Genomic DNA, 19,187 nt, shown 5'->3' with positions numbered 1-19,187 from the left:
TCTCTCCTCACCATATAGATTCTCTTTTAGGAATCCTTCCATCCCCAACACAACGGCCATGGCTTTACTGAAGACTCCCAAGTCTGCATTTCCAGACTAGACCCACTGCAGGGTTGCAGACTTTCCGATGCTGCTTCCTTCTGGGGGTCTCCACTCAGGTATCCTACAGGTACTGCAGACTCACCATGCCCCACAGGATCTCCTGCTGGGCAGAGGGCAGCACTACAGGAAACGTGTTCCCAGTGCCCGCCAAGTTCATGCCTTGTGCTCTGAAGAGTGTCCCCACAATACTTGCTAAAGAGTCGCCTTAGGCCATTCAATTTCATTCTCTTGGCTGCTCTTGATTTGGCTGGGAGGGAGTCTGAGCCATGTGGACTGGCTTCTCCCAAGACTCTGAATTGAGCCAGGTGGTATGGGCTCTGCAGCTGTAAGATCACATAGCGCTGGGGCCAGGATCAGTGCCATGGCAACCCTAAGCTGTGTGCAAGTTTTGCAGATGTAATCTATGTCTGTGTCCTGGGGTGGGGTAGAGAGGAGGCAGGAGGAAAGACCTTTGCAGAGGCTGGTCTGTAGAGATGGTGGAGCAGACTCAACAGGGACAAGAGTCCACAGGCCTTGTATTTCCTGCAATTGAGGTTCCGGCAATTATCTAAACAAACTGCATGTCAAGCATGGGGCCTGGCACATGGTAGACACACTTTCGGCATTTGTAGAGTAAACGCATGAATGGTACTTACTGCGGGTCTGCCGTAATTGACATTTGAAATAGACGTCAGTGAAAGTTGAGGTTGATGAGGCTGTTCGGTAAAAAAAGAAAACAAACAGTCCTGAACATACATTCACTCTGCTCTTTACCGTACATTAAGGTACAAGTGCACTGTTTCTTAAAAAGCTGTCTTAAACAGTTTGTCATGGTCTTTGGACCACACTTAACTGAAGAAAGTTCATGCATGAACGAAAAATGATCCTCAGAAAGGGAGCAATATTCTCAAGACTTTTAGAAAGAGCACTGAACCAAAAAGCAGAATTCCCATGTTTTACAAACAACTCATTCACTTTATAGAGCAAGGCACCCCTTCAGAGCCTCAGTTTCCTCACGTGCAAAGTGGGAATGATAGTACCTACCTGAAAGGGTAGCTGTAAGGTTGAAACAGTGGACAATGCAAGTTGTTAATGTTCTAATCAGGTAAGGAAGTCTCAGCATCAAATATTAAAGGGTTCTTCTAGATTGCTTATGCCAACCATGTTTTCACAGATCAATAAACTGATGCCAAGAGAAGGGGAGTCCCTTGCCCAAGAGGATTCAGCTGTGACATGGGAATGGCAGGTCTCCAGCCTCTGGGTCCAGCTCCACCCCCCTCCCCGACCCGCCCCCCTGCCCTGCCGTCCAGTGTGAGAACCTTCTTTTGGCACTTGGTAATTTCTGGGCTTCTGCCAGATAGTGAACCCTGCAGGGCTGGCTGTCCGGAGTCAGAGAGCTTGATACTGGATGCCAAGGGGATTCAGTCAGGGCTAATGAATGAAGGAGCTAGAAGTAAGGCGGGGAGAGGACTCACATTGCTGGAAAGTGCAGGGGGAGGAGGGCTGTCATCCGGAATGGGAATCAGTTCTCCCAGCTTTAAGGAAAAGAGGATGTTGAAAATGAAACATCAACTGGAAACTGTTTGTGCATTTTCAAATCAGAAAAATGGCATTTACAGGAGCAGACTGTGATTTTTAGAGGGTACTTGGAGGCAGTCTGTTAAAAGGAGTTTAAGAATTACCTGTAATTTTTTCCAACCATCTCTGACCCGAATGAAAAACTCGGTGCTGTCCTTCAAGTAGATGAATGTCCCTTCTATGACCAAATGTGCTTTCTGTAACATGTCATCCATGTTGCTAAACGTTGTAACCTGTTAGGTAATTTTAAATACCAAACGCTGCAGTTACCATTAGAGTGATGGTGCGATTTGAAAGCCCAGCCTCTTTGTAAAGTCAAATATGAGCCATTCCCTCACAGGCAAGGAAAAGGTTATTGTGCCACAGAGAGATATATAACTTCATCAATAACCAAAGGACTTTCCTTTTGATCAAATAAAAACATTCATTACCTTGAAATAGAAATCTCATTTACAATAAAAAAATTAAACAAAGAAGATAATATCCTGTGAGTTTGAAGACATTTAAAAACTGTCAATAGACTTGGCTCTGCTGGGCATTGGTACTGGGAAAATCATGGGTGGGTTTTGCCGCTTCCATTCGCGTGAGTTGCACCATGGCACAGGCATTGTTACATATGTTACGTTAGCTCATGCTGCTCCTTACAGGGTTTCAAAAGTGTTTTCATTTGGATTCAGAAATATAAACAAGAGAGTGACTCTACCTAGGTCCTGAACCTTTTTTTTGCCTGGCTGAGTAGTTCCAATAATAAATACATACAAGAAAATAGGGGTCTATAATTTCTCTGTCTAGACAATTGCCAAAGGTTAGAAAATCATGTTGGCCTCTCTAGGCACAGACATAAAAGCAGGAAAACTCTATCAAGAAGTATCAAGTCTCAGAGAAATATCAGAAAAGGAAACTCTTATTTTTCTCTTCAACTGTAATTTTTGCCTAGCTTTTAATGACTTTGTGCATTAAAATGACCCAGACATCCCCCAAAGGCACCAAATATCAAAATTTCATCAACTGCTGGACAGTTTTTCATCTGGCAGCCCAAATTTCCAGCTAAAATCTATCAAAGACCAACGTACATTGCTAGGCCTCCTGACATCCTAATGAGGCATTTGTTCCTCTTTCTGTGCATCACAATAGTCTCCGTGTGCCATACAGAGTCAGGCGATCAGGGTAATGAAGGTACAAGAGACCTTCTTCGGTAAAATGGAGAATGCGGCATTACCCAGGGGAAATGTGACCAGCGCAGGGGCTCCTGTAATGTTGTTTACACTCTAGTCTTGTGGTTTTTGATGTAATACAATTGGCTCTTGTGGAACCTGAATCATAAATGATTTTGTCGTCTGTATCTTTTTACTAAGTCATCCAAAGAGTATAATAAATATCCTGTTTGTGGAATTATACCAATTCTGTTGTCATGGAGGCCCAACTCCAACAGAGAAGGTGTGCCAGCCCATAAACACTGTAGCCACAGTTCTAAACAAACTCATCCAAAGCAGAAGGATGAAGACTCCCTGATGATAATACTGACCAGGTTTCTGGATCCAGGAAGCCCTGGTTGTCCTGGAGGGCCAGGTGGGCCTGGAAGGGCCACAGCTAAGATAAAACAGGAAAGAGAAGTTACAGAAAAGCACACTGTGCAAAATGCCTCTGATGTTAGCCGATCACTGAGAGTGTTCACCACCTTACTCACAACGTTCGCAACTGCAAACGCTGCACCTTGTAACTGAATCTTAGGAGCTCTGTGCCCAGTTTATGACTCAGCCGCATTTGGCTGGCTTAGGGGAGGGCTGAGATTCTTAACTGTAGCCCTGAATGAAGTCATGCCTAAGACTTTCCAGTTTTGTAAGTGAATCCGTTTCTTTTGTTTCTGCTGTTTGTGTAAGTCAGTCTGAGTTGAGTTTTCTGTCACTTGCATCCCCAAATGTCCTGATTCATACAACTTACTTGTCCCAAGAAACAAACAGGTAATTACTGAACAGAGGAAGAAGACTCAGAAAAAAGAGAAGGTGCCAAGCTACAGGAGGGCAGGGTAGGGCAGTGCCAGGGCCCTTGCCTTCCAGCCAGAAGACTGAAGACCCTGGTTTGTTGATTCTCAGCTGTGTGAGCTTAGGGAAGTAACAAGCTCTCTGAATCCCAGCTTCATCAGTGAAATATAAACAGATATTTCTTCACTAGCCTATGTTGAGAACTGAGAAAAATACAAACTAGGAATGTGCTTTGCACACTGTATAGTATCCAACCAGAGATTCTTAGCTTTTGAAAAGTCAAAGTGCCCTTAAAAACCAGATCAAGGCCCTCTCCCCCAGGATAGAGATACACACACACACACACATACACTTTTCTACTTAGAATGTTAGTGGGATGATAGCTCTCTGAGGGCACATCCTTGAAATTCCTAGGAGTTTATGGTTCCCAAATGAATAGCCCTTACTTTAGGCAAACACAAATATCATTACAGCTATTTTGTTGTTCTCCTTCTATCTTTCTAACCTCCTGTCTCCCCTCAAAATCTGCAAAACTCTTGGCAGGGTTAAGGATATTTGTAAAAGTCCCAGTAAAACTTGGGGCTTCCCAGGTGGCGCTAGTGGTAAAGAACTCGCTTGCCAATGCAGGAGAAGTAAGAGATGCAGGTTCAGTTCATCCCTGGGTCGGGAAGATCCCTTGGAGGAGGGCATGGCAATCCACTCCAGTATTCTTGCCTGGAGAATCCCCATGGACAGGGGAGTCTGGCGGGTTACAGTCCATGGGGCTGCGAAGTCAGACACAACGGAAGCGACTTAATACAGCACAGTAAAACTACTGCATGAGATTTTTCAGGTTGTGCACAGAAGCCTGCAGTTCTGACATAGGACCTGAACATTCACACACAGGTGGTGAATGTCTCTAGTGGAAAGAGGGCCTGAGGACTTGGGTTTGGACCCCAGCCATGCCTCTTCCTAGCATTTGTGACCTTGAGTTAGTCTCTTAACCTCTCTGAGCTTTGGTGCCTTCATCCATAAGATGAGTTTTATAATCTTATCCATTTCATCTTCCTCCTGGGGTTGCTGTGAAGATGAAATGGGATAATGGATATGGGAGTGTTTTGTAAACTATGAACCGTCATGTATTGTGTGAAAGGTAATTCTTTCCAATGCAGCAAGGAGTTCCAGGGCCCTAGTTTAGGGCTACTGTGGACAACAGAGTCTGCATTCTGTACTCGCCCCGCAATGTCCCTCCACCTCTTGCAATTCCCTTCTATCCCTCAAGGTTTTGTGGGCACCTGTGGGACCAGCATCCCTACCTGCTCCTGAGAGCTTCCCCTTCACCTCTATGACCATTCAGGTCCAGAAGCAGCTGCCACGTTCTCATGTGAGCCCACCTCCTGGCCACGGTGACTGCTCCAAGGTTGGGCATCTGGCCCAGGACAGGTCAGTCAGAATCTGTCCCCAGAACATCCCTATGCCAAGGCTTTTCAAATGAAAACTGAGAAAGAAGGCCAAGATTTGTAGATGACAGTGGAAGCTGTAGGTTGTTGGTATTTCCCACCATGCAGAGGATGTGGTCTGTGGTGAAGAAGCACGAAGCTGCGCCCAGAGAGAAGCCTAGCAACAGATGGAGAATCCTCACAGGGACTGAACCCCTGGTTCTGGCTGTATCTGAAGTCTCACTGCATGCCTGCCCCTCCCACAAACTGTTCACCCCTCCTTCACATGCAGTAAGCTTCCCTGTTACTTGAACTAGTTTGAGTTCCATTTCTGTCACTTGCCCCAGAGTCACTTCCTGTGTAAAGTTCTCCCAGATGCCCCAGACATTGTAGGTCTCTTCCCAGGTGTGCTTCCGCCACACCTGGCTCATGCCGACCCAAACAACAAAAAAGGAGGTATTCATGCTATTACTGCCACTGCTGTTATTTTCCACCATGGGCACAGTGGAAAGAATGTAGGCTTCAGCGTTACTCTGACCTGGGTCCTGATCTGGGTCCTGATCTGGTGCCACTTATTGGCTACGTGACCTCACAAAGGTTCCTAAACATCTCTGGGCCTCACTTTCCTCATCTATAAAATGGGGATGCTAATACTTTCCTTGAAAGGCTTTGTAGGACTCCACAAAATATTGTAGGAGAGTGACTAGCAGATGGCCTGGCACTTAGTAAGTATTCAATAAATGGAGACTTTCTTCTATTTCACACAGTTTTCATTTGAGGAAGTGAGGTACCAAGGGGTAAAAAAATTTTTTACATAGAGGGTTAGAATCAATTCTGGTCCTCAAGTCCCTTAAGGCCCAGGCATTGACAAATCAGCCAAGAAGTTCACACACACACACGAAAAGATGTCCAACATTATCAGTCTTTAGGGAAATGCAAACCAAAACCACGATGAGATATTATTTCACAAGAATGAATGATGGTTAGAATAAAAAAGATATAATAATAACAAATGATGATGACAACAAAGGGAAATTGTAACTTTTGTACACTGCTAGGGGGAATGCAAAATGCTATAGTCACTTTCGAAAACAGTCTGGCAGTTCCTCCAAGGGTTAAATATAGAGTAATCACATATATTGGGGATTCCCTAGTGGCTCAGACGGTAAAGCGTCCGCCCGCAATGTGGGAGACCCGGGTTTGATCCCTGAGTCAGGAAGGAAGATCCCCTGGAGAAGGAAATGGCAACTGACTCCAGTACTCTTGCCTAGAAAATTCCATGGAGGGAAGAGCCTGGTGGGCTACAGTCCATGGGGTCACAAAGAGTCGGATGCGACTGAGCGACTTCCCCTTCACCTTCCATCACATATATGACCCAGCAATTCTACTCCTAGGTATAAACCCAAGAGAACTGAAGACATATGTTCACACAAAAACCTGTATATAAATGTTCACTGCAGCACTACACAAAATAGCCAAAACAGTGGAAACAACTCAAATGTCCATCACCTGATGAATGAATAAACGAAATGATACATGTGACATGGGGGAACTCTCAAAACATTGCAGTAAGTGAAAGAAGCCGAAGGCCACACCCTGTGTGATTCCACCGCCATGAAATGTCTAGAATAGGCAAATCCATAGAGAGAGAAAGTAGATTAGAGGTTTCCAAGATTAGGGAAAGATCAAGGTTTGGAAAGAGGAGTGACTAATAACTGGTACAGGACTTCCATCCGAGGTGATGAAAATGTCCTGGAGTTAGGGAGAGGCGAAGGCTGCACAACCTTGTGAATATATCAAAAACCATTCAGTTGTCCACTTCAGTGAGTGAATTCTTTGGCATGCAAATGATATCTCAGTTTAAAACAAAAGAAAAGAAAGAAGGCTCAATCCAAGGCTCAACACAGCCTCTGTCAGACAGTGTGGCTCCGACATGCCACCCAGAAGTGGCGACTCACGGTACTGACCTGCTCCTAGGATAGCTGGAGGTCCTGGTGGTCCCGGGGGTCCTGGTGGCCCAGGGGAACCAGGTCTCCCAAAGCCAGGTGGCCCAGGCAGGCCAGGAGCACCTGGGGGTCCCTGGGGCCCGACAACGGCTTCCCCTTTCTGGCCCTGTCAGGTGCATGGTAACAGAAGAGAGAAAGCACCATCAGTCACTAGAAGTCTGGTCTTTTTGTCAGGACATTGGTAAGAAGTCAGTAAACTCCCGCTATTGTTATCTTTGTCCTCAATCCTGGGCACAAGCTAGGTGGTGGAAGACTTAAAAGAGCAGTGGCCTAGCTGTTATGTTGAATGACAGGAGAGAAGCCCAGGAAGCCCTGGACTTACAAGGTCCACTGGAGGTCATCTAGTTCAGCCTTGGCATTTCACAGATGGAAAAACAGAGGCCCAGAGAAAGGTAGGGCTTGGCCAAGGTTTCAGAGCAAATTGGCAGCAGAGCTTGGAGGAGAATCCTGGCCTCCCGGCTTGCTTTGTCTTGCTCATGGCGAGTTCCACGCCCCTGAGGGTCAATGATCTCGTCATAATCTCACTGGAGACGTAAACTGAATTTCTTTCTTGTGACCTGGAGAAGCTTCTCATCCTAAGAAGACCAAGCTGACTTAGGGGCTTCTTGTTTGATGAAATTCCAGAAGAATCAAATAGCCACTCTAAAAATATCTTCCTCACCTTTGCTTCTACCTCTATTATCTGATGAGTCTACCATTAACAACTCTTTGCATTGAGTGAATTTTCCACCACTGGTGTGAATAAGGCAATGCAGTGGGTGACATGGAAGCTACCTGCATGCACATGGCCTTGGCCAGCTCCCCTTCCTCCGTGGCCTCAGTCAGGCTCCCCACCAGTTAGCAAGTATCGGGGGGAGAGGCTGACACCCAAGGCCTGCCTCTAGCCTGTGACTGGCCCTTGCTTCCCAGCTGCCTAGTCACACTGGGAGGCTTCCAGGAACTCCAGGATTCACTGAGGAAAGGGACTCGGAGGGGTCACTACTCACCACCAGACCTGGACTTCCTGGCAGGCCCGGTGGCCCTGATACAGAGAAGCCAGAGAAGCCACTGTTAGCGTCTCCTTTTTCTCCTTTGATTCCCTTGTCTCCATTCTCCCCCTGGAAGATCATTCAGAGAACATTCAGAAATGAGCCAGTCTCTGACATAAGCCTGAGAACTTGGAAACACAGGCCAAAAGTTCAGAAAAGCTCACCTTCAAGCTGTTCAGAAAGTGCCTCAGGTAAGCTGGATCCACAGGAGGGCCTGAAAAAGAAATGCTTTCTAAAATTTGCAATCAGTCTCAGAAACTCAAACACCAAAGCGTCTAGGAACATGATGAGTGCCTAGCCGAAATGACCTCATATTGGTTTAGCTGGTAGAGGGGACACAGCTTGGAAATGAGCCCCAGTCCAGGATCTGTGACCCTGTGGGATCCTAGGCTCTCCCCTGGTATTCTCTGGGGCTCGTTCTGCATATGAAGCTGGAATGATGGGAACTTCTGGTTTCTCCTGACAATGTTCCATCTTGAACACGCATCACCCATGACTGGGTCTCTCTGGAATTTCATGGAGCTTGCAGGCAGGGTGGTAATGTAATTAGCCTCACTTACTGGCTCTGTTGGCTTTCTCGAGAACAAAAATAAAGGGCAATATCCAGAACAAGAGTTGGGATACCTGGTGGTCCCTGGGGTCCCTGGTCGCCTTTTTCTCCTTTTGAGCCGGGAAGGCCCCAGGATCCTTTTTCTCCTTTAACACCTGCCACCAAATACACACATGTTTTTAAAAAAATAAGATAGTGGAAAAACACCTTCATTCTACATAAGACATTTTTGAGACAGGTTTTGAAATGGATCCTCTTAAGTCCAATCAACAAACAAAAGCTTATTGAGGGTATAAAATCCTTTGCTGTAGGATGGAGAGGCAGAGGTAGATGCAGTAGACACAATTCCTGACCTTGGGAAGCTCTCAGGGAGACAGACACAGTCAGGGTAGCACCAGGCAGGATGGAATAAGTATCATCATCAAGGTACCAGCAGTGCATCATGGGAGCACAGCAGAGGCTACAGTGAGCTCCCTTGGATGGCCTCATGCACGTGGACTGAGACTCAACACCAAGTCAAGCACTCAGTCCCATATCACCTAAGCCTGGGCAGCACAGCGGTGTAAGGGGAAGGGAAGAATGTCCCAGGAGTGCTGCAGAGGACAGTTAAGGGTGGTCAGTATTCCACTCACAGTTGGAAGAATGCCAACAGTGCCGTATCCCACTTCCCAGAGGACTTATGAGAAGCACTGTTTCTGTAGAATCAGCCTTAGAGCCTTCCCTTCTCCCTCAGCTCTTTATCTTGAAGACGGGCTCAGAGGGAGCCTCCTGGGAGTAGAGTTTGGAAAAGGAGGCAGTGCCCTTTCCCCACCTGGATAAGTGGGTGGACACTAGAGCTTTGAACTCCTGGTTCCTGAGAGAGACTAACCAATGTGTAGCCACACACAGGGGATCTGACAAAAACAAATCCAGCTCCACCTGCTCCTCCCCAAGGTCAACTTGGCACCAGAGGAAGGGAGAACCTTGAATTGGATCTGAACAAGAAGTCTGAGAACATCCTGGATTTTGTAACCAAAAGTGACCAAAAACCCATGACACTAGATACCATCAGGGAGACCACCACCTGGCAGGCCAGGGGTGACAGAGCTGAGCCAGAGATCAGTATTAGGGGGGAAAAATGGGCCTTTCCCTGTTTAAACTGCAAGTGTCCAGACTTCTCAATCAAAACGGGCACACATGGTGTGACATTGTGTGGGGACAGAGGACCAGAGTCATTGCTCACCCGCGGCTCCCGTCTCCTAGCCTATTTCCTGTCTGATGAGTGGTAGATAAGCTCCCACCAGCCGCAAACATGCTGAAGTTTACGAATCACTCAGAGCCAGCGTGTCTCACAACGCACTGTGTGTGAATACACCTCAGAGGGAGCTTATGAAAACGAAGCTTCTGACCCAGCAGGTCTGTGATGTGGCCCAAGGGTCTACATTCCTAACGAGCTCCAGGAGTGCTGATGCTGCTGGTCCAGGAATGCTCTCAGGCAAAGGCCTTCTGAGCTGCAGGGACCCCCTGCCTTAGCTCTTGGTATACTGCATTGTAATGACTTTTTAAATGGTTTCTCCCAGCAGAATCTAAGGGCCTGGGTGGCAAGAAGAGCATGGGGTCCATCTGTCTCAGCCCAGTGAATGGGACGGCACCAGGCGAGGAGAAGCTATCAGTGGACACATTAAGAACAAACTAACACACGGATGGAAAAATGGAGTGCTGGCTCCTAGCTAGGAGGCCCAGACAAGATGCATAAAATAGGCAGCTGGGTGACACAAGCAAACAGAGGTGCCCTTGGCTCAGCCTTGGTTCAGCCCCCCTCCCACAATGCAGTCAGACTTTTCAGAGCACCTAGTTTATGCCCAGAACTGGGCAAACAGAAACCACCTCTGCAGAGATAGGAGGGTCAGGAAACATCCCAGAGAAACATAAGGTGAAGACAGGAGTGTGTACCATGAAAAGTGATGAGTTCTGAATTCCCAGAATACGTGGTACCAACCTAGAGAGAGAGAGAAAGCCAAGGTCATACACTGTAAACCCTGTTCTGGTTTTTGTATGCGCAGGGAGCTAGTCCCCTGTCCCAGGGGCAAGGGGCAAGGTCATGGAGTTAGGCCTGCCCTGGATATTGGGGCCCCCAAAAGCCCTGAGCTCCCCAGTGCCCCTCAATGCAAAGCATCTCAGGTCTTCAGTTAGCAGGTGTAGGGGTCGGGGGTGCATCATGTAGCTGAGCCAGGGTGAAATCTATGGGCTGAACAACTCTGCAAAGGGAAAGATAAGTCATGGCAATGTTGGTCTGGCCAACCATGAGCATTCTTGGCCTCCTTTCTGATCAGTTAGGACTGACTCATATGAGAGGTGAAGAGATGGTAAGTGATGTACTCAAGTCATGAACCTGGGCCAGCCGTTAGCTTTGCTACCATGTGTAATCAAAGATGAGCACCCAGAACAGGAGTTGATGGTGGTGATAATTAATAAAGAGGAGTTATCCTTAGATTGGGGTGCTATTCTGGACTTCCCATTAAGTGCCATGGGTCTGGGGTCTAAGCTGTTCAAGATAATATTCCTTCACAGTTCATCCCCAGTTTCCTGCATTTTTTTCCCTCTTTTTTAATAACAGAGCTATCTGCCACCTTCCTTTTATAAGTCCAGCTTTTTCCCAGTTAATATGTGAATCAAAATGATCCCTCTGATCCCAGATCCTCCCATACTTTTGGGTGGAGGGTCACAAGCTGCTCAGGGGTCACCAACAGAAGATGTGGGAAAGGGACAGTAATCTTCCAGGAAAAACATTTCTAAGTTAAAGACAAAGGCGGCAGTGCCAAGCAGGTATCTTATAGCTGTGCTGATCAAGTTCCTCCACTCCAGGGGTGAGCTGTTAATTGTTACGGTATTAGAAAGGGGATGAAATGAGAAGAAGCCCATGAAATGCTGGATGTGAGAGGAAGCATTTCTTATTCAACTGTCCACTTTGAGAGCTGGTCAAGAAACATCCACACTCAAGCCTGCATGGTGTCTAGCCAGGCAACATGAAATCAAAATCAAATGCTCTTAGCTCATCTCTGGCTTTTTTAAAGTAACATCATGAGCCCCAGTGGCCATGGTCACTGCAAAGGGTCCTCGCATAGGTCACAGTAATTGCAGTAGCATTATGCAATACTCTTGAGTTTTCCAAGTTCTGTCCCACGGTCAGTCCATTTGAAGCCTGTTTGTTGGGAGAGGCTTTGGGCACCAACTCAGAGAGAGACCTGGCCTCTCTAGGCTATGATTCCTTGTCTATGGTGGGAGGCAGCCATCTCTCAGGTCACCTTACACAGGCAGGTCCCTATACAGGTGGGTCCCATCCTCTGCCTTCAAGACCAGAGTTCCCAGGTCCTGGGTTGCAGAATTGATTGTTTCAAAGTTTAGACGTGGACAGATGTCTGAGCAAACACTCAGTCAAACTGTGTCATTTTAAAGCCCTTGACCCAAGTCTCATCACCACCCCTACAGACATCAATTAAGAACCCGCTTCAAAGAACCTTTCTAAATTGTAATTTGCAGGCTCCCGAGAACAGAGCTCACGCCTGTCTAGTTCACCGCTGCAGTTCTAGGGCCTCACATGTACTTGGCATTCGTAAATCTTTGATAAATACTTGCTGAGTGAACGATTGTGTTCAGTGACTAATGCCTGTGCATGGGGAAAGGCCCACCCTCCTGCGTTTCCCCACAAAAACTAGACCCTCCTCACATGGGTGAGGCCTCCGGGACAGTGCCCTGACCAGTGGGGTGAACAGGCATGTGCCTGACCCCTTGGGGTTCCCAGGGGTGCCCGGGGACCTGAGCGATGGCCCAGCTGTGTCCTTCCTGTGACCTTAGACAAGCTGGTGAGCTTGTCTGAGTCACAGATTGTTTTGTCATTACAAAGGGGGAGAGAGGAAGTCCCTCCTCTCAGCGTTATGTACTGTGCAGAAACGTGACAGGTAAGAAAGGATAGTTATAGATTTTAGCCTGCAGCTCCCAATGTGAAGATCACTAGTCAGAATTGCCTCTTTATTCTCCTCTGTGTTTTAAAGTATCTATTTCCCCCTTTTTTTATACTGCTCCAAGCACAAAGCTAACGTGTCCACATGAAGATAACAAAAGACACTGCTTATTGATTGCAAAGAAACATTGTCCACACGTGTGCCCTTAGAAGCCCTAATATGACTCAGAGCCACCTACTCAATTGAAGACATCAGAGAGAACGCTGACAGAGTGGCCCAAAACAAAAACTAAAAACTTCTCTTCTCTGAGTTGCTTTCTATGCCAAAGCCTGCTCTTTAAGGCCATGACTGTTTTCTACTTACTGGTGTTTTGCAGTGTGGCCGGACTGGAATTGGGAAGACAGCCTGTTGGAAATGAGAATGAGAGAAGAGATTGAGGACACCCGACTCCAGCTCAGGCCAGTAGGGGACCATTTCCCGCTTTCCCAGGAGGTCTCTCTCCCTTCCCACCCCAACTTACTCCTTTGATGTTAATCACAGCTCCTGGTGGTCCTGGGGGGCCTGGAGGGCCAGGTAGGCCAGGTGGACCCTGAAGAGGGGCAAGAAAGGCCATTCCTGAGTTCAGCTTGATGTAAGCACAGAGGCAGCTGCAGGGTACTTCCCCAGGGTTTGGAGACGAGGAAAGGAGGGTCTTCTAAAGTCAACTAACTCCTCCCACGGGTGGGCCAGCCTCTTCCAGAAGCGTGTCCACCTCTGTGTCCTCACTGGATTTTCACAACAGCAGAGCAAGTATCACTGCTGGTTTACAATTGGAGGTAACAAGGGCCAGAAAGGGGAAGTGACCTGCTAAAGGCCACACAGCAATTCACAGAAGAATGGAGACTGGAAGCCAGATTCTGACTCCCAGAGCAGTGCTCAGCGGATACAGAGCCCACCACCTCTACCCACGTATCCCTCATATGGAGGGAGTGGTGGGGTGGGGCCTTGCTGGGATACGGTGCCTGAAAGGGCCCCTCATAAATGTAACAATAAACACCAACTCCTGTTACATGGCAGAGTCCATGGCAGAGCCAGGTCAGCCTGGCAGTGACACCATGCGATGTTTTCTCTGCTGATCCTGAAGCCCAAGCTGCACCTGAAGCAGACGTGGGGGAGGGCGAGGCTCTGACCGAAGGTGAGAGCCGCCCGGCCCACGTGGAGGCTCCACCTGATCACTAGACTGGCTGCTGTACCTGCAGCCCCAAGGGCTTGGTGAGTGAGTCAGTGCCCAGTGATTCAACACCACCTCATCTCTGCAATTCTGGGCATGCAGAATTGGAGACCAATTGGAGACCTCCTGGAGACCAGGAGGTGCAGACAGAATCAACAACATACTTCAAGCTGCATTTGCATGTAGCAAATGAGGGGGCCTCCAGCGGTGACTAACTTCTACAGGCCCTGGTTTCCTTTTGTGTAAAACAAGGACTCCACAGAGTGTCTCTCAGGAGAGCTACTATCAAGACTGAGATCTTGTCCTCAAAAGCACCAATAAACACTGGCTTCCTTCTCGCAGATGCGGGACACTGTGGATGTTCCAGGGTCTGCCATCTTGTGAGGCTCTGCGTACGCAGCTGATTGAGCTTCTGTGTTCTCTCAAGAATGCTCACCAGCCCCACCCCATCTACACCAGTGACCTGTGAAACCCCCAGGAATGTGTAATCCAGGAAAGACATGATATAACCCAAGTCAGAAGACCTGGGATTTGAAACCAGACTTCTTGAGGATTCCCAGATCGTGTTCTCCCACCCTCCTCTGGGTCTGGATGCAGAAGCTTATGCTCCACTAAGGTGGATTTGGTGCAGGACCTCCTGAGAATGAGCCTGAGGACAGGGCTGGGCTGCGGATCTTTGGAAGTGGCAGCAAAGGAAGAAGAACACTCCTGAGCATTCTGTCTGCTCACTTGGACCTGGCACCCGACCAATCCTCCTCAATCCACCCTGGGGCCATGTCCCTGGGTGTTGTGGGGCTGGGCCTCTGGTGTGGCACTTACCGGGATCATGACCCCTCGATCTCCTTTGGCGCCTTTGAGGCCATTCAGTCCTGGGCGACCCTGAAACCCATGAGAGAGGCCTTAGTAAACCCACAGGCCAGCCTGGCCCACATGTCCTTCTTCCACCAGCAGTCTGAGGAACTCAGATACCTACAGGTCGTCCAGGGAGGCCAAATTCTCCTTTGTGTCCTGGTGGTCCTTTGGGTCCCTGGAAGCAAAGTAAATGCCAGATTAGAAAGAGAAAAATAGTGTATGATGTCACTTATATGTGGAATCTAAAAAAGCCAAAATAGTAAAAAAACAGTGTATAAAGGTGGTTTCGGGGCAGGAGGGCGGGGGAGTAGGAGAGGTCTGGCTTAAGGTTCAAACTTGCAACTAGTACAGCGAGGTCCTGGAGAGCTAACAACGCACAGTACAGGGAATACCACACTGTATTATAATCCTCAGACTTGCTAAGAGTCTAGATCTTTATTCCAGCCGCAAAGAGAAATGATAATTATGTGATGTGAGAGAGCAGCTATCTCTACAATGGCGATCATATGACAATATATAAATGTATCAAATTACCATGCACACCTTAAATGTACACAGTGCTGTATGTCACATATGTTTCAACTAGAAAAGAAACAAAGGAACAGAAACTAAAAGGCCAGGGAGATGGGAGGTGTCCAGCCTACCTCTGTGGGCAGTGGTGACAATGAACCACTGCTGGGAGGATGGAGGACAAGAACCTACGAGGCATCCCCCTGCCTGGCTCCTTGGCTGCTGGTCTCTCTGAGTTCAGCTGGACCCACTTGCTCCATCCCTCCTACAGGCTCTACCCCATCGCAGACATGGGACCCAACCCTCTCAGCCAGTCAGGAATAACAAGGAAACAAGAGGTCAGGAGCCCCAGGCCTCAACTCCCAAGGAGTTGTGTGCTGGGCCAGCTCAGAACGTGGACCTTTGCCTTCAGTCTTAAGTTCCAGGGCTCTCCATATCCCCTGCTGTAATAATGCAGCCCAGACCCACTCCTCACGTCAGCCCAGTCCAATAATCTGCTCCAGGATTTGGTTCCTGGCTTGCTCCCACATGTCCCTAAGGACCAGAGTCTTAGCCTGGCATCCCAGTTCTCCAGATGAGCGCTGCCCATGGACCCCATTCCAGTGCTGGCTTTCTGTGTCCCCTTGCTCCCAGAGACACTGCTCCACCCTCCTGCAGGAGCCTTCATGCCTTCCAGTGCCTGGGATGCATACAATGCATGATCTCCTCCTAGAACAAGCTCTATGTCCAGTGGACACCTCTTTTTTTTGAAGCTGGGTCTGTCCTGTCTCTCAGGGGAATGACTGGTTTAACCCTGGGACCTATCAAGCCACTTCTTTCTGCTCTAATAACATGTTCATCCATGCCCTGAAAAAATGGCAAATAGACTGTGTTGAGACAGGCTATGTATGCGAAGTACTCAGATGTGTACAACTCTTTGTGACCCTATGGACTGTAGCCCACCATGTTCCTCTGTTCATGGGATTTTCTAGGCAAGAATACTGGAGTGGGTTGCCATGCCCACTCCAGAGGATCTTCCTGACCCAAGGATGGAATGCAAGTCTCCTAAGTCTCCTGCATTGGCAGGTGGGTTCTTTATCACTAGCACCATTTGGGAAGCCCTGCTGCTGCTGCTGCTAAGTCGCTTCAGTCGTGTCTGACTCTGTGCGACTCCATAGACGACAGCCTCCCAGGCTCCCCGTCCCTGGGATTCTCCAGGCAAGAACACTGGAGTGGGTTGCCATTTCCTTCTCCAGTGCAGGAAAGTGAAAAGTGAAAGTGAAGTTGCTCAGTCGTGTCTGACTCTTAGCGACCCCATGGACTGTAGCCCACCAGGCTCCTCCATCCATGGGATTTTCCAGGCAAGAGTACTGGAGTGGGGTGCCATCACCTTCTCCGTTGGGAAGCCCTAGTAAGTGGTTAACCAGTGGTTAACACAAAACTCTCCCAGTCTGCCCTAGCCTGCAGCTAGGACCAAGGACGCCTCTCCAGGGCATCCATTCTGCCTGACTTAAGGGACCAAACTTCGAGATAATCAAGCTGGATTTAGAAAAGGCAGAGGAACCAGAGATCAAATTGCCAACATCCACTGGATCATTGAAAAAGCAAGAGAGTTCCAGAAAAACATCTTCTGCTTTATTGACTACACCAAAGCCTGTGACTGTGTGGATCACAACAAACTGTGGAAAATTTTTCAAGAGATGGGAATACCAGACTACCTTACTTGCCTCCTGAGAAATCTATATGCAAGTCAAGAAGCAACAGTTAGAACTGGACATGGAACAACAGACTGGTTCCAAATCAGGAAAGGAGTATGTCAAGGCTGTATATTGTCACCCTGCTTATTTAACTTATATGCAGAACACATCATGTGAAATGCCAGGCTGGATGAAGCACAAGCTGGAATCAAGATTGCTGGGAGAAATATCAATAACCTCAGATATGCAGATGACACCACCCTTATGGCAGAAAGCAAAGAGGAACTAAAGAGCCTCTTGATGAGGGTTAAAGAGGAGAGTGAAAAAGCTGACTTAAAACTCAACATTCAAAAAACTAAGATCATGGCATCCAGTCCCATCACTTCATGGCAAATAGATAGGGAAACAATGGAAAAAGTGACAGACTTTATTTTCTTGGGTCCAAAATCACTGCAGTTGGTAACTACAGCCTTGAAATTAAAAGACACTTGCTCCTTGGAAGAAAAGCTATGACCAACCTAGACAGCATATTAAAAAGCAGAGACATTACTTTGCAAACAAAAGTCTGTCTAGTCAAAACCGGTTTTTCCAGTAGTCATGTATGGATGTGAGTTGGACTATAAAGAAAGAAGAGCGCCAAAGAATTGATGTGTTTGAACTGTGGTGTTGGAGAAGACTCTTGAGAGTCCCTTGGACTGCAAGAAGATCCAACCAGTCCATCCTAAAGGAAATCAGTCCTGAATATTCATTGGAAGGACTGATGCTGAAACTCCAATGCTTTGGCCACCTCATGCGAAGAACCGACTCATATGAAAATACCCTGATGCTGGGAAAGATTGAGGGCAGGAGGAGAAGGGGATGACAGAGGATGAGATGGTTAGATGGCATCACTGACTTGATGGACATGAGTTTGAGCAAGCTTTGGGAGTTGGTGATGGACAGGGAAGCCTGGTGTGTTGCAGTCCATGGGGTTGCAAAGAGTTGGACAGGACTGAGCAACTGAACTGAAGGGACCAAAGGCCTTAGAAAGTCCTTTGAAGGACGCACCTTGGAGTTTATGCACCATTCATCAAGGACACATGCCTGTTAGAGCAATGTGAGGTCCTTTCTCCCCAGTCCAGAGTTCCAGCTTCAAACAAACCCCACATTCAAATCCCAGTGTGCAATTCCCCAGCCCCAAATGTTTCAGAAGAATGAAGGCATTCACGGGAGGCAGTGAGGTGTGCTGGGAAAAACCAGGACACAGACTCTGACAAGTTCGGTTCAAATTTCCGCTTGTTATTAACAAGCTGTGTGGCAGTGGGCAAGTTACTTAACTGCTTTGACCTCAGTTTCCTGGTCTATAAAATGGGCATTCTGATATTCACCACTCAGGGTGGTGAAAATTAAATGAGATGATCTGTGTTGAAGCATCACTGTCCAACCCATAGTGGATGTTGCATGAGTTTTCTTTGTTCTTTGAGGACAAATGTATGACAGGGAAGTTTAGGGTTCATCTGGAGAGAACTGGTAGTTTAAAACTGCTCAGAAGCCTGAATGAGTTATAGGTTCCTGGAGCAGTAAAGCAAGAAAGGCCCAATCATGTCATTCAGTACTCAGTCAACACCCTCAATTGCAGATGGGAAAACAGAAGCCCAGAGAGAGAAGAGGACTTGTCTGAGGTCATACAGCAAATGAGCATCAGATCTAAGACCAGAAGCCAAAAGGCCCAGGTTGCCTGGGCAATGGTAGTCTACAGCTGGCAAGACCCATGGTACAACTGGGGGCTCACCACCATCTGCTTCCCCACTTCCTTCTGGACACACAGCTCCCCCACCACCCACCCCACTGTCTCCTGCATCAATGGAGGCCAGAGGTGGAACTCATCATCTTCCATGGTCTCTCCCCTCCCCAAGCTTGGCCTGCCAGCTGAAAGATGCCAGTGTGAATCTAAATCCACCAGACAGTGAAGTCACAGGACACAAGCATCATGGGCTCCCGAGTCACTGCTTGGAGGGGAGATACCCAACTGGCAACCACCACAGTGGATTTTGTAAAACTCAGAACTAAGCCACGACTATGCTAAACCACTGAGATTTTATTTAATCGCAGTCAGCCTACCCTTGATACATTGATACACACACACATTGCCATATCATTATTTTCACAACTCAATCTAGTTGAGCCAAAGTACGATAAATGCTTCAAACCCCAGTTTAGGGGCAACATGCTCTGGCTTACCATTGGTCCCGGGGCTCCGTGCTCTCCAGGTTCACCCTAAAACAGGAAGACAAAGACCTGTCACTCAGATGAACACAGTCAGCAGCAGAAACAAAGATGGGATTTGGAGCAGACATGTGCTTTCAGGGTCTAGTG

At 47.8% G+C, this 19,187-nt stretch overlaps 1 protein-coding gene across 6 annotated transcripts in view; it reads right to left on the bottom strand.

The window, feature by feature from the left end:
• COL15A1 (collagen type XV alpha 1 chain) overlaps window positions 1–19,187 on the bottom strand; it is a 102,676-nt gene that overhangs the window by 5,681 nt on the left and 77,808 nt on the right. For 5 of the 6 annotated variants that reach the window (XM_025281789.3, XM_025281788.3, XM_025281787.3 and 2 more), the window contains 15 exons: window positions 19,053–19,088; window positions 14,768–14,821; window positions 14,614–14,673; window positions 13,105–13,173; window positions 12,948–12,989; window positions 10,576–10,621; window positions 8,718–8,798; window positions 8,258–8,307; window positions 8,052–8,162; window positions 7,027–7,171; window positions 3,185–3,249; window positions 1,764–1,892; window positions 1,557–1,616; window positions 1,126–1,137; window positions 738–797 (listed from right to left, as the gene is read on the bottom strand). In XM_025281789.3, coding sequence (XP_025137574.2) covers window positions 738–797; window positions 1,126–1,137; window positions 1,557–1,616; window positions 1,764–1,892; window positions 3,185–3,249; window positions 7,027–7,171; window positions 8,052–8,162; window positions 8,258–8,307; window positions 8,718–8,798; window positions 10,576–10,621; window positions 12,948–12,989; window positions 13,105–13,173; window positions 14,614–14,673; window positions 14,768–14,821; window positions 19,053–19,088 — 1,020 coding nt within the window. The remainder of the gene's footprint in view (window positions 1–737; window positions 798–1,125; window positions 1,138–1,556; window positions 1,617–1,763; window positions 1,893–3,184; window positions 3,250–7,026; window positions 7,172–8,051; window positions 8,163–8,257; window positions 8,308–8,717; window positions 8,799–10,575; window positions 10,622–12,947; window positions 12,990–13,104; window positions 13,174–14,613; window positions 14,674–14,767; window positions 14,822–19,052; window positions 19,089–19,187) is intronic. The other variant, XM_025281786.3, reaches the window with a different exon arrangement.

Source organism: Bubalus bubalis, chromosome 3 (genome assembly GCF_019923935.1).
Source record: "Bubalus bubalis isolate 160015118507 breed Murrah chromosome 3, NDDB_SH_1, whole genome shotgun sequence".
Lineage (NCBI taxonomy): Eukaryota > Metazoa > Chordata > Mammalia > Artiodactyla > Bovidae > Bubalus > Bubalus bubalis.
This window is presented reverse-complemented; position numbering and strand designations above follow the sequence as displayed.